Source organism: Bidens hawaiensis, unplaced genomic scaffold (genome assembly GCF_021521415.1).
Source record: "Bidens hawaiensis isolate Kalapana, Puna unplaced genomic scaffold, B.hawaiensis_p1.1 tig00003488_1, whole genome shotgun sequence".
Classification (NCBI taxonomy): Eukaryota; Viridiplantae; Streptophyta; class Magnoliopsida; order Asterales; family Asteraceae; genus Bidens; species Bidens hawaiensis.
In genome coordinates, this window is record NW_027491195.1 from 641329 (window position 1) to 657086 (window position 15758).

Below are 15758 nucleotides of genomic sequence, written 5' to 3' on the forward strand. Positions count from 1 at the left end.
GATTTTAGAATAATAACATTACCATGCATAACCCGTTAAACTTAACTAAGTAGCTCCACAGCTTCAGATGCAACAAAACCAAAAATACCAAAAACAAAATATATAAACAAACTTTCTCATATTTATTTATTTACCTTTAAAAAGCCAACACCTTCCCCAATCAATCCATCAAAAAAACTTAAAAAAAATAATAATATAAGAGTCCCTTCCACAATTAAACTTGCAGACCTCAAACACCCCTCCCTGAGCCCTTCTGTTTTGCACAACTCTCTCTCTTTTTCTCTAAACGTATACATACTTTGACTAGTCAACTTCTCCATCATTCAATCTTCAGTATCCTTCTACACATTTCATCCTTCACAACCCCCACCTCCCAATTCTTTCATGGCCTCTCAATTCCCATAAATTTCATCACTTTAATCACTTTCTTGCAAACCCAAAATGCCACCAACCTCTGTAGTAGTCACCCTTGACAAATCAACCAACTTTTCTTTAGTGCAAGTTGATGATTCAGAAACATCCATCTTTCTTGAAAAACAAAGAACAGCAAGCACCAAACAATATTCATGGCTTCTGTTACTCAAAGCTCAAAGAATCCTATCCTTATTTCCATGGGTAACAATGGGTGTTTCAAAAACATATCTTTCTGTCAAAAAGCGCATTGCTTTATCAGATTCAACCACAGATGAAGTCAAATATAAAGAAAATATTATGTACAAATTTGTAAAAGCATTTCTTGCCATTTCTGTTATTATTTTGGGTGTTGAGTTATTTGCTTATTTTCAAAACTGGGACTTGAATTTTATTCCTAATGAGGCTATGGGACTTGTGCACTTGTGTTACATGAGTTGGATTGGATTCAGAGGTGAATATATTGCTCCATTCATCACTATGTTGTCCCAGTTTTGTGTCTTGCTGTTCTTGATCCAGTCTGTTGATAGATTCATACTTGGGATTGGGTTTTTTTGGATCAAGTTCAAGAAAATAAAGCCGGTGATTGATGCTAATGATGATGGGTTTTGTGATGCTGAAAAGGCTTCAACTTTCCCCATGGTTCTTGTTCAGATTCCCATGTGCAATGAAAGAGAGGTACGATTCGTCTAGGCTCGAACTCGGCTTGTGAATAGTTTTTCAAGTTCGAGCTCGATAATGGCTCAGGCCCGATTCGTTATTTTATAATAATTTTACTTATATTTATAGTTATTTATTTGCATATATTTTAATTATAACTTTTATAACATTTTATATATTTTTTTTCTTATTTTTATCATAACGTTATATATAATAATAATTACTTAAATATATATTTAATATATTAAATAAAAGTTATATAAATAATAGGCTCGTGAGCCGGCTTGAGCTCGACAAGTGAAGCTCGGGCTCGGGCTAAATGGCTCATCTGTTAAACAAACTTATTGTTAGGCTCGAGCTTTTAGCGACCCGATCTTGAGAATGTTTTTTTTATGAATCTTTTTGTTGATTATTTATGTGGGTTTTGTGTAATTAGGTGTATCAACAATCAATTGCAGCTGTGTGCCAATTGAATTGGCCAAAAGATAGGATCTTGATTCAAGTTTTGGATGATTCAAGTGATGAGGTTATACAGATTTTGATCAGAAATGAAGTGAATTTATGGAAGGAAAAAGGGGTGAATATAATCTACAGACATAGATTTGTTAGAACAGGATATAAAGCAGGCAATCTGCATTCAGCAATGAGTTGTGATTATGTGAAAAACTATGAATTTGTTGCTATTTTGGATGCTGATTTTCAGCCAAATCCTGATTTCCTGTTGCTGACAGTTCCTCACTTCAAGGTAACAAACCTAATAATTGATCATGGGTACTGCACACTTGCTATTTTTGGCAACTTTTTTTCATCTTTATGTTTCTTTAATTTATTTGTTTATTTTATGTGATTAAGCAAAGTCAGACCTTTTGCGAGTTTAGTTGAATGAAATTGTCCGAGTAAACAGCCTCTTTATAGCATTGCGCACTAAGGGTGTGAGCGAAACCAAAATAACGGAACAGAAACTGGAGTAACCAACATAACTGAACCGAAATAACTGAACCCTATAAAAATCGACTGTTTGGTTTGATGTTTTTTGAAAAGTCGATTTTGTGGTTCGGTTTCGGTTTTGCTGTAACCGAAAACTGAAAGCACTGAACTGCAAATTTTTGACCCAAATTTATTATCTTGGCCTATTTTTTGCTGTAACCGAAAATTGATATGTGTAATAATCAATTAATTATTATTTAATAAGAAAATTTTTGACCCAAATTTATTATCTTGGCCCATTTTTTTTGGTTTTTAGAAATCCAAAAACTGATTTTAGGACTATTTTCAAAATCCGAAAAATTGAATTTTCAGTTTTTGTCCAGTATCAGTGTTTCTATATAACCAAAAACCGAAAAACCAAAAAAACCAATTTTAAGTAATTTATAAGAGATTAATAGGTGTAGCCAAAACATTTTAGGTCCAAATGTGTAATAATCAGTTAACTATTGATTAATAAAAAAAATTAGGCCCGAATTTACTGTTTTGGGCCATTTTTCTACAGCTTTTCAAAAAAACAAAACAAATTAGGCCCGAATGATTTTCAAAAATGAAAAACCGAATTTTTAGTTTTGGTTCGGTTTGAGCCCAAATTCGACCCATGCACACCCCCACAGCTATATTGTTAGATATTAAAGATCTTTAATTTTAAAAAAGTGTAACATTCGCGTGATTTCAGGGGAAACCTGACTTGGGTCTTGTTCAAGCTCGATGGTCATTTGTGAACAAAGATGAAAACTTACTGACACGATTACAAAACATAAACTTGTGCTTCCATTTTGAAGTCGAGCAACAAGTGAACGGTCACTTTCTCAATTTCTTTGGGTTCAATGGCACGGCTGGTGTTTGGAGGATCAAAGCTTTGGAAGAATCGGGTGGTTGGCTTGAAAGAACAACAGTGGAAGATATGGATATTGCGGTTAGAGCACATTTGAACGGTTGGAATTTCATTTACCTCAATGATGTTAGAGTTCTTTGTGAATTACCTGAGTCGTATGAAGCTTATAAGAAACAACAACATCGGTGGCATTCGGGCCCTATGCAACTATTTCGTCTCTGCCTTCCTGCTATCCTTTCTTCCAAGGTCCGTTTAGAGGTGTTAAATGGGTTGTGTTCATTGGTAGGCGGGTTGAACCTGACCGGTATCAAAAATCGTGTTAGACACATGAACCTAAATGCGACATGGGTTTTGACGGGTTGACATAAACACGACCCGTTAAGCTCACAATATTATTTTCTTTTATTATTATTACTTTACTACTACTACTATTATTATTATTATTATTTTTGCATATTAATACTCTAATATAATAAATTTACAACAAAAGTACCAATGTATATATAAAAGTTACATTAACTCTAAAACTCGATACTCATTTCTTCTTTATATTTTTAATTCTTGCGTGAAATATCCAAATTACTTTAAGTTATGACTTAAAACACATCTAAAAAAATAAGTTAAAATTAGAGAAGTCAACCCGAACACGACCCTTTTTAGCTAAGCATGTTCAACCAAAAACTGACCCGATCTCCTTTAGACTAATTCCAAATTCACGAATTTTGTGCTAGCTTTGTACCCAAAATTTGAAAAGTACATCATGTCAGACTTTTGACCGGTTTTCTTTTCTTTTTGCAGATATCAAAATGGAAAAAAGCAAACTTGATCTTGTTATTCTTCCTTTTACGAAAAATGATCCTACCCTTTTACTCGTTCACTCTCTTCTGCGTGATCTTACCCTTGACAATGTTCATACCCGAAGCCGAATTACCGATTTGGGTAATCTGTTACGTACCCGTTACCATGTCAATATTAAACATCCTCCCATCACCCAAATCATTTCCATTCTTGATGCCATACTTATTATTCGAAAACACAATGTCGGTAACCAAATTCAATGCAATGATATCGGGCCTGTTTCAGCTCGGAAGTGCATACGAATGGGTTGTCACCAAGAAAACCGGGAGGTCATCCGAGTCGGATTTGTTGGCGTTTTGTGAACGCGAATCAAAAGGTTTGAATGATGAGAGGATTCAGAGACGGTTATCGGATTCAGGGCTTGAAATGATGGGGAAGTTTAAGGAACAAGAGACACAAGTTGCTGTTGAAAAGAAGAAGAATAGGATTTATAGAAAGGAAGTGGTTCTTGCATTGTTGTTGCTAACTGCTGCTGCGAGAAGTCTTTTATCGGCTCATGGGATTCATTTTTATTTTTTGTTGTTTCAAGGTTTGTCGTTTCTTGTGGTCGGGTTGGATTTGATTGGTGAGCAAGTTAACTGAAATGTTAAAGTTTCGGTTTTTACAATCGTTAGATCACGAAAATGGTTAGTTTGAGTTGGATGGTTAGTATGGTAGACCGTATTTCGTTCGCATATTATGCTTAGGTGGAAGGAGAGAAGAGGTATAGACATAAAAGACTCGAGAGTGCCAAATATTATTAGTCGCGGATGGGTGTTTTGAGACGGGAAGAGAGCGGAGAGAGAACATAATTATCATAATAATTAAGTATATTAATATAGATGTGTAAATTTAGTTTTAAGTGAATATTGTTTGTGTTTTATCTTTTTGTCATAGTAGACAGTTATATGTGGTACATCTGGACTCTGCAAGCAGTTAAGGAGATCTATAAGGTTTTTAATACAAGTGCAATTTGATCAACATGTTGACACTTCTTAAACCGAATAGAATGTCACATCATTTCTTTCTAAATCTAAATAAAACTAATACAGTAATTTCTTACAATTTGGATTGTAAATCTTAATAGTTTTAAATAATTAGATTTTAAAGAAGATGCTTATATTGATCACTCGTTTATCCTACCTATAAAATTTAATTAGGCCCTTAAGTCACTTGTTGACAGTTATCGACTCCAAATAGTTTGTTCGGAGCTTGGTTTTTTATTCCATCATAGCTTTCAAAAAAAAAAAAAATTGTTGGCAGTTTTCAATCTGTTAAACTTTATATTTACGATGCAGAAAAAGTTGGTTAACTGTCCATTTAATTATAATGCAACCCGAATGGCTTTTTATTAAGCGAATCAAATATGTCAAGTAGAATATGACATTTTATTAAACGTGTTAGACTATCTGATCTAAAACCTAATATTTCTTATATGTTTATGAAATGTTCCACTCTGAATTTATTGTCCATGTGAAAGAAGAAACCATTTATTAAAAGTTTTATTTTACTTAATGATTGTAAGAAACTTAATTATCTCAATAAATGTGAAAGTTACTTGACTTCTAATAATTTTTTAGTTAGTTAATTATTAATCTGAAGTTTATGTGGCGTGTAGTGGCTGCTTAGTTTTAAAATAAATGTTAATTGAAAAAGATATAGTTCTAAAGAAAACAACTTGAGAATGAAAATAAAGTATTACATGTGACACACACCTAAACCAAGAAAATTCTAGTAAGCTCAAACTAAAAAGTTTGTTGCAACAAAATCACAGTTAGCAAAAAGACATATGGTCAATGTGACAATGTGCTGGCTCAACCGTGTGAAGACTATTTAGCGCAGGCAACTTTAACAATGGGAAACTCAACAATAGTTGATCGATGGACGATGCATGTTCCAACTGCGAATTTATCAAGCCATGTCTAGTAAAAAAAAAGTTTCATATAAATTTGTTTGTACAGATTGTCAAGTATGCAAGTATCTGTTATGTTCAGGAGATGCATGCAAGCATAATACAAACAGATGGTGTCAAGAAAACCCTGAGAAGTGAGAACCCACAAGTAAATAAGTTAATTTTAGATTTTGTTTCAGTTTAACACGACTTATGTTTAACTCTTAGAAATGATATGAACTTAGAAAGTACATAAAATCAGGTGGAGATCTATAAAATATAAATCCACCTTATGTATCTGTGGCCGGTCTTCTACCAAAAGTGGTTCTTCGCTGTTGTTTTTCCAAAACCGATGGAGATCACCATGTACAAATCATTTTGCTAACATGGTAGAGACCACCAACATTTCATTTTTTTCCCTTCTTCCTAGTAAAGGATCACCAATAATGTCTCATTGTTCAAGGAAGAAATAACGTAGTGTTCTTCTCATGCGTAATCATCTCTTACAAACACACACAAGAATATGTTTATAATGGATATTTTTATATTTAACTTATATTTACATATTACTCAACCGGCTTGACCTGTGTATTATACCATCTCCATTCAGTATATAAGCAATAAGTGTATACTTAATATATTTTCACCATCTAACTTCTAGGAGGTCAAGCTCCATTGCTGAATATGATAGCATCAAAGACTCTATGCATTCAAACCTAGTACATTACGAGTTTGGACGTGCTTATGCTGCAGTGTTTGGGCGTAGTTATGTTGTTTGAAGTTATAATAATTTACACTATTAGTCTATTACAATTTACAACCGAAGATACAACAAAAAACATGTGTCATTATCATTAAAACCATCATGTACATAATTAAGGATTCTGAGTTCTTTCGCCCATAAACATGAACACCTGGTCTGTCAAAAAAGTATCCAAAACTTTTATCGCCGTTGCCGGGGATCGAACCCGGGTCACCCGCGTGACAGGCGGGAATACTTACCACTATACTACAACGACATTTTGTTTTAGCACTGATGCTTTTTTTTACTGTTTAGGCCGGGATAAATGGTGGTCTAGGGTGGTGGACATTTACTTCTGATGGTAGTTTAATAACAAATGAATACCTTGAAGAAAAACTTTAAAAAATCAAGAACATTTAGCTAAAAGTTAGTTAATAATGATACTAAACAAATAAATTGATATGTAAGTATTACTATATTAGTTAGTGTTAAAACGTCAATTATAGAAAAAAAAGATCAGGCAAAGGCTTTAAGTTAATAAACAATTTGGTATATAAATGACAGATTTTGATAGTTAATGACTAAATTAGAAGAATGTGTAAATGATAAATAAACATGTTATGTATAATTTCACATTTACCCAAACACCAATAATAAACATGTTATGTATAATTTCACATCAGGATTCTCAACCCATCACTTATAATTTTGTGAGGGGAATTTGTAAATTATAGAGTGGGGTTGTAAGTGTAAATTATAGGGTGGAGAGAGAAAATGTAGTGGATTTTTATAAATTTGGGGGAAATGTAGTGATTTTTTGTAAATTATAGGAAGGAGAGAGAAAACTGAAATGATAAAAGTATAAAAAAAATATTATTTAATTAAACTGTAGAGAGAGATGTGATGTTATATAGTGTAATTATAGAGATAGAGATGGGGGACGGGCTGGGAATGCTCTAACACCCAAACACTCTTCTTTAATTTGTACAGCCTCTTATCATGGCTGTCAGGGATGGGAAGACAAGAAAGTCGACCGACTTATGATCATCCCGGAGGCTTGAACATTTTATTTTTTTATGTATATATATTAAAAAATTGTATTAGGTCCACTCAAAAGTTTTGTTTAAACAATACCCAATTTTTACTAATTCTCGGCCTGAATTTATACTCATCTTCGGCCCAAATTTTTTTAGCAATCCTTGTAGACAGCCCAGCCTCTTAATTTCATCTTCTTTAATCTTTCAAATTGAAGTGATATACGAAAATCACCTGAGAGAATATGATATTTTGTTTCTAGATTTTCCGAAGTTTAGATACAAGATTGGGACTAAGTGTTCTATGTTACGAAATATTTTAAAAATCAAAATTGACACGGTTGGTCTACAATTGATCACTGGTGGTTGGAAGGCCTCAATAGAAGATCAAATACAGCGTAAAAGGATTAAATACGAGATAAAAGACCATGATTACAAAATACTGGGGACTGATGTATCAGTTATTGTAAGAATTCGGGACTGATTATTATGCAATGCATATTAGTGATTGATGATCATTTCTCTCTATTTTAACACTTTACTTAAGACTAAATTTTAGTCACAAATATGCCTGGGAAGTATACGGCTTTGAAGCAAACTTAATAAGTTTACTGACCTGACCCTCTTCTCCTTTACAGCCGCCCACCTATCATTTTTCTACTCGAACAGGATTTTGTAAGAGAATTTTGGGTATGGCTAAACCCATTGCGACTACCTACTAATTAAACGGTAGCCTATTCTAGCGCCTGCAGGTATGTCATGGGTTTCTTTTACTTTTCTTGGTCAACTGCTATGAGACTCTATAAAGATTGCATTCGTAAGTTAATTTTAGCATAATAAGCTGCTGGGAATTAATATAATAATTATATTGTAATTGGGCTTTTAGTTTTAAATCCCAACGGGCATGCCAGGTGCTCGATGAAATGCCCAAGAGAGATGTTCTCATTGTTGATGCATGTTTGGCTTGCATATCCGTACACCTTATAACTTTTGTGTCTGTGGGTCTCATTTTGGTTTATTTACTTATTCACTTAAGGCATAGGGATGATAGATAACTTGGGCTCTGTTCATCATCTGAAATTGTGCATATTCAAATCATTTGTCAAGTCTTGTTGGTTAAAGAAAGCTGAAGTGGTGCATATCCGTAATCGTCTTTATTGTCTGTTTAAGATACGATTAAACCTGCTAATCAAAAAAGTACAATGTGATTTTTTTTTAAATAATTGGAACTAGTAGGCTAAGCTCCATCAATTCTCCTTATTGGTATATGAAACTTAAAACTGTGTTACAAACATGAGATATAAAGTAGTTAAACGAGTCGTATTTGTGTTTGATACTTGTGTTAAGTGTGCCGTATCTAACCTGTTAAACATGATAAGTTGTGTTTTACCAGCCCTACATAAACATTTTGTTTTAATGCAAAGCTAAGTTTGTGTTTTCTAATCTTGCAGTTAAATCTACACAAAATGGTGCTACTATCATGCTCAACAACACTTTCTTCAACACGGTTCACGCATTGTTCTTCTTTTGTTGCTTCATCACCATGTAACTGCAGCAACGCCAGTTTTGTTCAAATAACAAGTCATTCTATCTTAAGACAAAAGGCTTGCAAGTTTTCGGCATTCGGTGCCAACTCACAAACAAAAGTTTGTGCAATTGACCCATACCGAAGTTCTTCGTCTAGCAGCCTGCAAGATTGGGAAGATCCTGATGGTGGTAGTGATAGTGATAGTGAAACTGAGGAGGATGCGGAGGATGGATTAGAAAACAATCTGGATTTTGAAAGTGATTGGGAGGAAGAAACCGAGGCTTCAAAGATTTCAAATAATATGGAAAAGGTGTCCACCAGCCAGATCGAAGAAGACCTAATCAAAGGTTTTCCTTCTTTTACATTTGGTCATGAAAACTTGCTAGAAACTTGAATCTTTTAGAACTTTTAAAGGATAACATCATAGGTGGCGCATAGCGGAAGCAAAATAAGACAAAGATAAATTCTTAATAAACTTTAGATGAAAAGCCGAATGCATAAACCATATTACAAAAGGCGCCATTTTATATGGATTTTTTGAATTTGCCAGGCTTACAGATCAACTGTAAAACTTGAAATTAAAACCATAAATACACACGTAATCTATGCTAATTAATGATTTACGTGTTTTAGGTTAAAAAGTAAAGTACTAAAGATTTAAAAAATTAGGGAAAATATTGATTGATGAAATCAGGGTTTTAAATTAAGGAATTCGGGTCTGATAGTTGGGCCAAAAGCACCTATGGTTATTTGCCACATGTTCCGGCTCATTTAGACATTTCCATCCGTTGGTTATGGGCCCCATAACTCCATCATACCTAGATCATGCGCGTTTGAAGTTTGGACCTTTCCTGCCATGTTTCCCCTTGTCCAACTGGTTCTAATAAGAGTATGTCAACTTCAAACGCGAATTACAAAAACCACTCAACTTTCTATTACAATGAAGTCACTCATACTTAATTTCTAACTACAAAAAGCATTCAAGTTTCATTATTGTTCTGTTGCTGTGAAATTTTCATAATTGTTTAAACAAAATAACTTGAAAAATCCTGAATGGAAGAGTTATGAAACTTTGTTATTATATATTGACATTTTTTTCTTCACTATTATCTCCTACTCCTATTTCAGGTTAAACTTAACACTAGATAATGACCAAGTTTCATATACGTTTCATTTTGGTCACTTAATTAGAATTTTTTTGACGTGTATAAAAATTTTCACAACAATGGAACAATATTGAAACTTGAGTGGCTTTGTAGTTAAGAAAAAAGTGTGATATGTTGGTTATAGTCTAATGATATTTGACAAATTTAACATATCTTGATTGAAACATTTATATTATAATTGCAGAGGTTGAACAGCTTTTAGCACCCGAAGAAAGAGCAATCTTGCAACAGAATGAAGCACCTAATATTCACAAAATATCAACTGTATGTTTCAACAATCTGAACAAACCGTTGTTTAACATCATTGCATGCATATATGCTCTCACTCATGAAAGATTGTTAGAATTCAGTTTCTATTTAACTGTTATTTAAGCTTCAAATTTGATTTTCTACTATAACTACTTTTTATAACTCAGGGAAAGTGGAACCCTTTGCATACATTGGCCTTAGCAGGACAGATAAAGTTCATGGACAACCTTCTAGCAAATGGATATGATATTGATGCTGTTGATAAAGTAAGTTACCAACCAGCAATGTTGTAAAAGTCGTTAGGCGGTCCTAGGCGGTCGACTGGGGAGTTGCGAGTACTCGGGAGTAGTCGGGAATTACTCGGAAAATACCTAAGGAGTACTCGGCCGAGGCGGGGAGTACTCGATCTAGGCGGGGAGTAATTGGGGAGTACTCGGCCGCCTACTCGGGAGTTTTACAACATTGCCAACAGTGAACGACCCCCCAGGCTTCCCTTTTTATAACTGAAGCAGTGACTTTTGTTAAACAGGCTGGGCAAACCGCTCTCCACAAAGCCGTGTTAGGTAAAAAGGAAGCTGTCATTAGTCATCTGTTAAGAAAAGGCGCAAAACCTCATCTTCAAGATCTGGTGGGACCCGTCTCCGTCAATATTCGCATCATTATTCTTTTTTTGTGTTTAATAATTACTGAATATCATCAATAACAGGATGGTGCTACTCCACTTCATTATGCAGTTCAAGTGAGTGCGATGCAAACTGTGAAGTTACTGATTAAATCCAAAGTTGACGTGAACGTTGCTGATAACGTAACTACTAACTCGGTTCTAGTCAAACTTTGACTTTATTTTGGTAGTTTGTTTTTTTAAATACATGTACAACACCCGACAGGAAGGATGGACTCCCTTGCATGTAGCTATGCAAAGTAGAAACCGAGACATTGCTAAGGTTCTGCTCGTGAATGGAGCTGACAAGACAAGAAGAAACAAAGTTAGCAAACTCTATCCCACTGTGCTATTATTGTTATTCTTATTTATTTATTTATTTATTATTATTAATGTTATTATTTCCGTGAATTAAGTAATTGTTTTTATTTTTATGTGTTTCAGGATGGGAAAACACCACTTGACCTTGCCTTATGTTATGGGAAAGAATTTAAAGCTTATGATCTTGCCAAACTACTGAAGCTTGTACCAGCAAACAACTATTTCTGATGACGGTTACTACCTTAAGTTCGCTCATCAGCAGAACCCATGCGACGTGTCTTCAGACGTTTGTTGATATACTTGGGTAAACTCTTGTGTCATTATGGTTCATGGGGTTTGATAATAGATTGATGGTGACTCATTTAACGAATCCTGCGTTTGATATCATCTTGAACCATTTGAAAAGGTTGTATCTGTAAGGCTAAGGGGTATACACCCCTCAATTGAGTGCTATGTCTTCTTCTGTGCCTAACATGTATAATTCTATTCTTCTTTACTAGACGCTTCATACTAGCTCAATATTTCTTCTTCGTATCTAAGACAATCCACTATCACAATCAACCAACTCAACAATTTAATAAAAAACTAATTTATCTTTCTTTCACATGCATTAGCTCAACCCAATTCAAAATTTTCATTCACATTCACTACCCAACTCAATTTTTTTTATTAAATATGTATGCTTCATTTTTTAACAAAAATTATATCAAAATGTTTAATTTTTTTATAAATACAACTGCGCTTTTACATTTCTTTTAAAAGAAGTTAAATGTTGTAAGTTTCATAAAAAAACCAAGTTAAATATAAAAGTTTGGTTGCAACCTTAGGTTGCTAAAAGAACCTAGGTTGCACCCGGTTAAGGCAAAAAAAGAAAAAAAAAACTGACTCGTTTGGTTTGTGGAATCCAACAAATTGGAATTAGAAAATTTTCTATCAAAATTGTATTTGGTTGGTTGGTGATTGAATGGGAATTGGAAATTTTCTATCATGTAATGGAATTCAACATTCCTTCACAATATGTGACAATATGTGATGGTATTCTCAACCTATAATGGAATGCTTAAGTGTTACTAAAATAGCCTCTCCTTTCCAACCCGAAAATCATGTTGAAACCTTTCAAGAACAAACGAACCAAGAAAATCAACAACCAAAATATGAACCATATTTAAAACTGTAACTTGAAGGTTAAGAAAATGCAAAGAAAATCAGTGGAACAAAATAAAAAACATTAACAAAATAGATAACTAGAGATGAACAAAATAAAAACCATAATAACATAATTTAAAACAAGGTGCCAAGAAAAAGCAAATTTCCAAAAATAATTTTGAATCTAATATTAAATTCTTTTTCAATTAGCCACATAAAAGGATTTGTGATGTTAAACAAAAAGAAGAGGGAGCCACTACATATTCCATGGAGTAGTTTTGGGAAGTAGATAGAGATGAGAGATAAGAGACCAAGGGTAATTTGATAATTGCATTTTTATAATTCCAATTTCTTCGATAAGTTTACAACCAAACAAGTCATAAATTTTCATTGGAATTAATTCTAATTTCTTCAAATTCCAATTCATTTGAAGGATGCCAATTCCTACACAAAAGTTTATGAACCAAACGGCCCGTTGTTTTTCATATTTTTTTAATTCCCAAAAGTGGTAACCAGTAGCATCTGATCACCACAGTGGGTAGTCTAATGGTCCCAAGTATTGCAACCCAACAACCTTATCATCATAACACCCGTATTTGTTTATGTTTATATATATATATATATTAAATCAGTGGTTGAAAAAATAAAGTTTGGCATAAAAATATCTAAAAATCAGTCTCCCTAAACTTGAACCCACATCTCAAAGTTGCAATCTAACAACCTTACCACCATATTTCCCACATTTGTTGATTAAATAATACTTTGTTTTTTTTTTTGCATATATATAAATTAAATTACTGGTTCAGAAAAAACAAGAAAAAAAAAGTTAATGAATTGTCATGTGACATTAATCGGTTGATCAATGAATGTTACTATAGCAAATGAGGTGACATAAGTTTTCCTATTATATGTAGTATAATTTTGTAATTTCACTAATTACCATTATAAATTTAGTTAACCTTTCTTATAAAATGAATTTTTTGTTTTACTTTATTTTATCTCCATAGTTAATAAAATCTCACTCACCTATGAGTTAGGGGTCTAGTGGTATGTCTTATTATATAAGTGAGGTGATAAGTTTAAATGCTTAAAAGTTCAGGATTTGAAGGATTTTATATATATATATATATAGTTGTTATTTAAGAAATATAAATATAAAATGACACTCAAAACATATTGTGTTTTTTTACGTGTACATGCATCCAAACAAATATATATTCTTGTGGATAAACAGTGGTCTTGTATTTTATTTTCGGAAAAACAACTATATGATAATTTTTTTTATATAAAAAATCTGATTCACCACAAACCTTTTCTTCCTCCGTATATTTATAAAAAGAAAAGCATTATATATGCGTGTATATCACAAATGGCTTATGCGCTTATTATACACAAGTAATTATGAAAGCATTATGCATGTATGTTTATACACAAACGCTTAATTGTATAATAGAAAATAATGTTCGGCGTAGCTTACACCCTTAGCCATTTTCCACCAAATTAATCCATTTTCTAACCCATCTTCATATTCCTAGCCTCCCTCAATCTCCCTCTTATTGAGTAATGCATAAATTCTGCTCGAACCATTTCACAGCACGCTATTAAGCTTCCATAACCTGCAAAACTTGCACAACTACACAAATTCATTGCACTCCAAACAATTCAACTAAAAATGCAATATTAAACATTATAAAGTGCAACTAATTTTACCCACTCATTACCATCTCAAAGTCTAAATTTTGTTTATCTTTGGAATATATTTTTTATATCTCGTTCCCAATAGCTATCTCTATTCAATTAAGTAACATTTATTTGTTACTTATTTCCCTTTTATTATTTATCCACTCACAAAATATGAGTATTGAGGGATGTGAAATACATAGTAAGTCCCAAGTATAGGGAATGAGAAGTGATCCGTTTTTTCATCCCAATTTTGAGGTAAATAGAGTAAGAAAGTAAGGGAATGTTTGGTATTGCTTATTTTCATCAACTTATAACTTATTAACTTTTTGAAAAGTAATAAAGTGTTTGGGATTGCTTATATTGTGAGAGGGAAAGTTTCATAAGTTACAATGTTGTAACTTATTAACTTAATGAAAAGTTATAAGGAGGTAAAATAAGGAAACCCAAACACTCCCAAAGTGAAAACTCTAAAACCTTACTCAAGTTGTAGTGACCGAGTCTATATGGGGAATCCATTGGGGAGGCTTCTAAAGAGATAAGTTTATCGAAGAAATAGACAGAAACCATATATTACCTGATGTCTTGTGTAAAATTAGGTGCATCATTGTGTTGTACGATCATCATAAATGCTAAAATAAAAAAGTTTGTGATATCTTTCAGTTTGCTCTAGTGTTTATTCGCCTACATTTGTGGTTGTATAAGATCAATCAGTTGTATATTTTGTTTCACAAGTCCCAATCCACATTTTGGCTTGTGAAGAAACACCAGTCCAAACTGGATAGTCCGAACCTACGTTTACCCCAAATGTGAGTCTATTGAGTAACGATGAGATCAAATCCAAGCTAACTGCCTGCAACAGAACACTGTGAGTCTCGTCACGGGAAGGATATGATGGGGGGTCTTCCCGTAACCACCCTCCGGCGTGAGAATAAGTAACCGTATTGATCGGAGTAATCGATACGAATATCAGTAATTGCGTAAGGCGTGTGGGAGTGAATGGATACATGAAGTAGATGAAGTTGGTATTTATAGTCGAAGGTGGGGGAAGGTGATTGGTGGAGATGTCACTATCGTAATATTCCTCCTTCACCTGAATGGACACGTGTTAAACCTTTATTGGATGTGACAGCCTGGACCCATTTATGGGACCGCAATTATCTGTGTACGTCGTGGGATGGACATTACGTGTCCAGGTGTCGTTGCTGCTCTTCCAAATCACGTAGGGATCATACGTGTGATGAGTCCCTTATGTTGCTTGCGAGCTCCTCCCGCAGATGCTCATTGGTAATCTGCGGGTTACGATAGAGGTTCGCTAAGCGCGTATTATGGACCGCGGGTGAATTTGCTCGTCTTTTTATGACTGCAAGTGTTCTGGTCCACATGTTCCTCTCGCATATGTTTATTGAAAATCCGCGGGTAGCTTTACTACCCTACCTCTATAAGTCCCTCCAGTCCATTGTTGCTTTCGCGATGCGATGTCGCGGGTGGAATTATGGACTCAATGCTCTGGCCCTTTGTTGCGGGTTGAACTTGTTGGTCCTCGGAGTTCCTGCTGCTTTTTGAACTGGGAGTACTGTTTTGCTGGCTGAGACGTGACGTCTTCAGTC

General features: G+C 34.0%; 2 protein-coding genes and 1 non-coding gene across 3 annotated transcripts; 2 read left to right on the forward strand and 1 right to left on the reverse strand.

Annotated features, from left to right (window-relative positions):
- The first annotated feature begins 441 nt into the window (after positions 1-441).
- On the forward strand, positions 442-4613 carry LOC143623482 (xyloglucan glycosyltransferase 4-like). Its single transcript, XM_077094380.1, has 5 exons — positions 442-1089; positions 1508-1816; positions 2735-3139; positions 3692-4404; positions 4461-4613. Exons 1-4 carry the CDS (start codon positions 442-444, stop codon positions 4331-4333), a joined length of 2004 nt encoding a protein of 667 aa, XP_076950495.1. The 3' UTR covers positions 4334-4404; positions 4461-4613.
- Positions 4614-6568: 1955 nt separating this feature from the next.
- Positions 6569-6640, reverse strand: TRNAD-GUC (transfer RNA aspartic acid (anticodon GUC)). Its single transcript has one exon. It is a non-coding gene; the product is annotated as a tRNA-Asp (tRNA).
- Positions 6641-8863: 2223 nt separating this feature from the next.
- On the forward strand, positions 8864-11581 carry LOC143623483 (ankyrin repeat domain-containing protein EMB506, chloroplastic-like). The gene is made up of 7 exons (XM_077094381.1): positions 8864-9272; positions 10276-10355; positions 10508-10606; positions 10870-10968; positions 11047-11145; positions 11228-11326; positions 11446-11581. The coding sequence occupies exons 1-7, from the start codon at positions 8864-8866 to the stop codon at positions 11548-11550; spliced, it is 990 nt and encodes a 329-aa protein (XP_076950496.1). The 3' UTR covers positions 11551-11581.
- Positions 11582-15758: the final 4177 nt, after the last annotated feature.